Genomic DNA, 7,299 nt, shown 5'->3' with positions numbered 1-7,299 from the left:
TGTTTTTTTTTTACATATATAAGTATAAACAGAAGGTCTACTGTAATTTTGTTTTACTAACTTTACTAATAATATTGTCAGTATGCATATTACACTAAGAACGTTTAAAATTACTTTGGAACTTTTTGAGGCCCCCAAAGGTGTAAAATATCAGTGTAAATCAGATGGGTTTGTTAATGTGTGCTTTCCTCTCAGAGGTAAAAAGAAACATTTACTTCAATGCATGCAGTAAACACTTATCGTGATGATTCACCATCACAGGTTAGCCACAGAGATTCTGGCACAAGCAAAAATGGGGAAAATGACATTGCCATTGTGTCTTAAGAACTAGTGCAATTACTAACTCGTAAGACTATGCAGCCGGCCCCAGTATAATATATTTTAAACTCATATGACATATATAGGATACACAATTAGTCTGACAACCACACTTTTATATTTGCTCTACAGATGTTAAATTATGAATTTTAAAAATTGGTTTATTTTTTTGTGTCCTAGACTAAGGTGGTAACATCACTTAAACCTTGTGAAAACTTTATGAAGGAAACAACATTTGTGGACAACATTAATGCCTTTGTCTAGACATAAGCCACAAACCATCGTGTTACCATACTTGTGCAAAAAAAAAAAAAAAAAAAAAGAACTTGAGCTTTACAACCTTACAATTTGTTTCCTCATTTTCTACGATCGTATCTAGGTGACTTTTAGTCTTTGGCAGTTTTTCACAAAGTTGAAGTAAACAAACCCAAACCGAGTGTGAAATGTTGTAAAGTTGAGACAGTTAAAGTGATGTAATTAAGTGATACTGGTTACATAAAATTACATATACAATATAAATACAAAATATATAAATATCTGAATATTTAATTTATTACACTTAAATATATATTTCAATTACAGGAAACAGTAAGCCTACGTTTTGTTAAAAAAAAAAATACAAGTTCCTATATCGTATTGTATGCCAGCCAACCTTTCAGTATTACTCACACTAACACATTATCTTTGTTGGCTCTTTAGATTTGTGGATTGTGAAACTAATTGTGTGAAAGAAGATTTACAATCAAACCAAGAGTAGCTTATCGTATAGAAACTGCAACGAAGGGAAAAGAGGTTCATGAGAATGTTTGTGAAATAACGTTCTCACCGGGGTTCTGATGTCAACCTAAACTGCGGTCGGTAAGGGCAGTTAAAAAAGTGAAGCATAGGTCATAACCTATTTTTAGTGTAAGAACATTTTCTTAGAAAAAAAACATGTGGCGTTTATGTGTCTGAAAGATGGCAGCTGTTTATGTTGACTGCCACTTAAAAGTAAAGTCAATGAAACATGTCAGATAATTAATATAATTAGTTCAACTAATGCTGGGCAACACGTTTACTTGAAAATGGGTTTGTGCCAATGGATTATTTGTTTTAAAAAATTAAGCAAAGAATTAAAGACCTAAAATTATATCAATGAACCAGTGCATGATTTTGTCTTATTTACATGTACAGTATATATTACATTATTTTATTATAAGATTTTTTTAGGCTGATGGAATGTACAGCTTCAGTGGTAATGGGCGCATTTCATTAACCTCAAATCTGATGATTTATTACAAAACCAGGTGGCATACATATAAAACAATGAACCATTGAACTTTCAGAGAAAGCCCACTCGATTACTGAAATGAATCACTAGCTGGCACTTTTTTCAGTTCATTTAAATGAATATATATATTTATAAGATAACTGGTACAGTATATCTTTTCTTTGACTGTATGACACTTTTTTATGCTAGTGTTTTTCATACAGTTTTTACATTCTTGTCGGGAAAAACATAACCTTTTTCAAAGATGAAAGTTTCGATCGAGCATATAGCTCCATGCGAGAACCATTTTGTCTAAAAACTTGCTGTGCGACTCATTTCGAAGAGCAACTGCAATACCATGCCACCTCGAACCATTGAACTTTCACAACATCCACTCAGTTTCTCATGAGAAAATTACTCCAGAAAAAATGAAACCTGTGTGTGCTATAGACCATTTGCCATTCTCATTTGTTCATTGATTGTAGTGATAATGACTGATCAGTGCCATGGTTTTGAAGTAGGACGCTACATCATAAAAGGCTCAAAGCGGTAGGCAATAGATCATGAAATGTTTCTAAAAATGAATTTCTTATTATCATATTTGGATTTAGGAGTTTATATATACAATGTTTCAAGTGTTTTGTTTATGCTACAATATTTGGTAACACTTTATTACAGTGTCCTTGTTAAATGTTACATAGTAATTACTATAAATTATGCAAAATTACATGCAACTAACCCTAAACCAATCCTAACTATAATCAAGTAGTTGATATTACATACTTAAATGCATGTGTAACACGGACATCTTAAAATAAAATGTAGCCCAATATTCTTAAGAAAATCGAATGAGACTGAGTACTATAAGAAAGTTTATTACTTAGCATACATACACAAGTATATATATACTGTATATACATATACATTTATTTTAAAGTTGTAGGAAAAAACATTAAAAAATCCTGAATATTCATAGATAACATCCGAAGCGGGTGCATAATTACTAAATGACTAATGTCCATGTGGAATAATAATGCTTTAGACAATTACTGTCAAAAATATGTCCATACATGCTTGCTTGTGATTTACCTTAATTAATCCTATACATTAAGTACAAGATTCAATGCATTTAATACATCTAATGCATTTTTTATGAAGTAACATTGCTCAAAAGTTTGATTACTTAGCAAACACATTTTCAATGCATTTTGTTTTGTATTAATGCATTTAATAGATCTAATGCATATTTTTTATGAAGTAACATTGCTCAAAAGTTCGATTACTTAGCAAACACATTTTCAATGCATTTTTTTCTATTAATGCATTAATACATCGAATGCATTTTTTATGAACTAACATTGCTCAAAAGTTTGATTACTTAGCAAACACAAGTAAATATAAAAATGAAGTTGTGTATAACAGTATAAACATTTTTTAGATTACTGTCAAAATGTGTACTTACATGCTTGCATTGTGTGCAATTTATTTTTATGTATCTTGTGCACTAAGTAACATGTTCACCAATCTATAATAATGTAGGAAATCAAAAACAGAATGTATAGAATGTTGCTCACAAATGAAATCAAATTAATGCAGAAATATGCAGTATTCATCTAAAATGCTCAGTATGATCAATTCATATTATAGCAAATGCTTAAAAAACAAAATATTTTAAGTATATATCGACTTCACCTGATATTATCACTGATAAAGAAAGAGTGTGCTCTGAAAACAGTATAGATTTCACTCCTTCTGAGTAAGTGAGAAAAGCCGTCCACGGGTCGAAGTATTTCCAGAGTAAGTATCAGAAGTGGCATTAGAGAAAGTATTAGAAGAGCTCTGGTGGACTTCTCCTTGACCCAGGCAGCTCAGACACAGGGCCAAGGCTCTGCGCCTGAAATGCTGATCCAGAAAAAAGTAGATGGCTGGATTTACACAACTGTTGAGAAATGCCAGGCAGCAGGACAGCGTGAGCCCATTAAGTATGATCGACCTTGTGTCCCTGCTAAGATCTCCCGTTCTCATCAGTAAGATGACTTGGATGGTCTTCAACAAATTGAAAGGAAGCCAGGAAATCAGAAAAGCAGCAATTATGGCCAACACGATCTTGAGGGTATGGCGTTGTCTGGCTTCTGCACGTGAGTTTGCGGCAGTGTGACAGTGACGCCGCAGGTTAACCAAAATCGACCCATAACAAAGGACTAGAATCAGTACAGGGAGCAGGAAGGTTAGAAATACGGTCAGGAGATTCATTCCTTGGACGAAAAACGATTTCGAATCCTCCGAACACATAGTATCGTCTATCAACCGACGGTACACCAACGATGGAATTCCAAGGAAGAACGAAATGATCCACACCATGCCACAGGTGATCTGCACACACTTGGTACTCCGTAGGAACTGAGAGTCCATGAGGCGCACGATAGCCAAGTACCGGTCCACGCTCATGCAGGTGAGGAAGAAGATGTTGGAAAAGCGGTTGACCGCAATGATGAAGCTGCTGATCTTGCACAGGACCTCACCAAAGGGCCAGTCGCCATTAAGTGCCGAAACCGCCCAAATTGGCAACGTGAGAACGAACACAAGGTCGGCTAATGCCAAGTTCAGCACGAAGGTGTCCACAAGACGTCCGTATTTCTGTCGCCGTTTGCCGATTACCAAAATGACAAAAAGGTTCCCCAAGAAGCCAGCGAAGAACATGATGAAGTAGAGCACAGGAATGTAGACATTGGACATTGGCAGCGAATCGTTCTCGAATGAACTGTAGTAGACGTAATCATCTGTGGAGTTCACTGAATAATCAAGGTAATCGTAATTGCTCGTGGAGTTCATTGCAACATCAGAGAGTGTCATCTCTTTACTGCTTGCCATCTGTGCACAAGTGATGGGCAAAGCTGAAGAAAAAAAAGCACATCACACGCTTGGAAACCACAAACTTCAATAACAGGCTCCCTATCTCTCTTTTTCTCTCTTCTCTCCATTTCCTTAAAATGTTTAAATTTATCACAAAGAGGTGCATTCTCTCAAATGTACAGTGCTGAAATGTGACTCATTGGTATATCATTTTTTTATCTCCATCATGTCAAAGTCAAAAATAGTCAGAGGGACTTGATTTACTGCTGATTGGTGTAGTATCAGTGCAGTTGCTTTTTGAAAAGCTGTTTTTCTTAACGCGCATGAGAATCTTAAAACAAATGTATAATGTTTTAGCAGTTCTCACGCACAATTACTTCCTCTAAGCAAGACTAAAATGAAGAGCGTTAAAAAAAGTGAGAAAAGTGTACTTGGTGAGATAATGCAACTGCAACAAAATTATTAATAAGAGTGAGAAAGGTGCAGAGTCTAAGTGGTTGTGGTTTCCTGGTGTTTACAGGGGTACCACATATTTGACACCATTTTAAACGCTTGAACAGACTAGATTAAAGTTCAAAGTCACAAGTAAAGTAGGAATAATTAAAATGGCATTGCAAAGATGTGGTCACGTTAGCAAAAAGTCATTAACTTTCACACGTAAATAAAGGTTGATTGTACATTGTCAATATTGTAGTGATGTATGCAGCTCATAGGCTACAGAAGTAACTTTCAAACCAGCAGATTTCTGTTGGTCAATGCATCGAATCCAAGTGTTCTGCATGGATTTGTATGAATTTGCTGAGCAACCATCATGTGACCGCACCTCAATGTACATTAAATTAAGTACAATCAACTTGGATGTTTAAGTCATTTAAACTTGAATTATATTAAACTGACTGAAAATTAGTTAAATCTGGTATAACTTATAAAAACTTATTTTGATGAGCAATGTAAAAACATATGTTGTCATGTTTTCAGTTTGTGTCTTGATCCGTTTTTCTGTTCAGTTCATGTTGTAAAAAATGTAATGTTGACTTTACGGAAACCGATTGCCTTAAAATCTCTAAGTAGTAGTGTATTTATTTTTAGTTGGCACAAACTTAACATTTGAAGAGAAAACTTGTTAATCAAGTACTATTGAATCAAAATAATTAGTTGTGTTAACTTCTCAATAGAGTTCACTCTCTATAGAATTACTTGGAAAATATCAGGAAACGGATTGCCTTAAAAATTACATGCCTTAAATATTTACATGTTAAAGTTAAGGACATAAGTGTTAGCAACAAAATTCCCAAAGCGCCATATAGGACGCTTTTGCAAAAGCGTAAATATCCAACGCACATGGCACCCTTTAACGTAAAATGAGACGCAGATATATTTGGGCAGAAGGCGCCCCCTATAACACGTGAATTGTTTAAGTTATCGTTTTACTGTTGTTGTTTTTTTTAATCGACGAGGTTTAGCAAAGACAGATATCACGTGGCCCATCACAAACAAATTATTTTATTCTTCTGTGGGCAAACGATCGAGCTTCATGCACGGAATGGAAAAATTCTCACGAGAATGTCTAAAGTTACTGAAAAACTAAGACGACCATATCGTTCAAACAGCCTGTGGATATAAAATTGTTCTAACAGAAGTGAATATGAACACATTTCTTTTTTCCTGACAAAAGTTATAGTGGGATACACCTGCCAAAATATGTATCCCCCCCTAAAATCTACAGATGATGGCCTATCATTAAGTGTTTTATTTTGTGAATACTGTACATCATGTCTAATAACAGAAGTGAATATGAACACATTTCTTGTTTCCTGACAAAAGTTACAGTGGGATACAGATTTTTTCAGTCCGTATTTTCGACCTGCCAAAATATGTATCCCCCCCCCTAAAATCTACAGATGATGGCCTATCATTAAGTGTTTTATTTTGTGAATACTGTACATCATGTCTAATAACAGCAGTGAATATGAACACATTTCTTGTTTCCTGAAAAAAGTTTACTATAACTTAATGATAGGCCATCATCTGTAGATATTAGGGGGGGATACATATTTTGGCAGGTCGAAAATACGGTCTGAAAAAATCTGTATCCCACTGTAACTTTTGTCAGGAAACAAGAAATGTGTTCATATTTACTTCTGTTATTAGACATGATGTGCAGTATTCACAAAATAAAACACTTAATGATAGGCCATCATCTGTAGATTTTAGGGGGGGGATACATATTTTGGCAGGTCGAAAATACGGTCTGAAAAAATCTGTATCCCACTGTAACTTTTGTCAAGAAACAAGAAATGTGTTCATATTCACTGCTGTTATTAGACATGATGTACAGTATTCACAAAATAAAACACTTAATGATAGGCCATCATCTGTAGATTTTAGGGGGGGATACATATTAGAACAATTTTATATCCACAGGCTGTTTGAACGATATGGTCGTCTTAGTTTTTCAGTAACTTTAGACATTCTCGTGAGAATTTTTCCATTCCGTGCATGAAGCTCGATCGTTTGGCCACAGAAGAATAAAATAATTTGTTTGTGATGGGCCACGTGATATCTGTCTTTGCTAAACCTCGTCGATTAAAAAAAAACAACAACAGTAAAACGATAACTTAAACAATTCACGTGTTATAGTTTAATTCACCTTGGACAAAGCAATGACGCACCTCCTGCTGAATGCGAGCGCGCTCCCGCGACCGGGGATACACTTTCTATCAGGGGTAAGTACCTTGGCACGACACCGTCTCTGGCTTAGCGCCAGCCAGCGCGCGAGAGCAAGTTTGAATTTTGCAGTTGCTGACGTGATGCACTGAACGTTCTAATCACACCGGTGTGATCGTACACTCCAGGGACCAGCCAAGAAGACTGATCAC

General features: G+C 35.3%; 1 protein-coding gene across 1 annotated transcript; it reads right to left on the bottom strand.

The window, feature by feature from the left end:
* Positions 1-2,426: 2,426 nt before the first annotated feature.
* Positions 2,427-4,635, bottom strand: gpr25 (G protein-coupled receptor 25). Its single transcript, XM_039674056.2, has one exon. The coding sequence runs from the start codon at positions 4,436-4,438 to the stop codon at positions 3,311-3,313; it is 1,128 nt and encodes a 375-aa protein (XP_039529990.2). The 5' UTR covers positions 4,439-4,635; the 3' UTR covers positions 2,427-3,310.
* Positions 4,636-7,299: the final 2,664 nt, after the last annotated feature.

Source organism: Pimephales promelas, chromosome 21, assembly GCF_988280905.1.
Source record: "Pimephales promelas chromosome 21, fPimPro1.hap1.1, whole genome shotgun sequence".
Taxonomy (NCBI): Eukaryota; Metazoa; Chordata; class Actinopteri; order Cypriniformes; family Leuciscidae; genus Pimephales; species Pimephales promelas.
The sequence above is the reverse complement of the archived record's forward strand: the minus strand, read 5'-3'. Positions and strand labels throughout refer to the sequence as shown.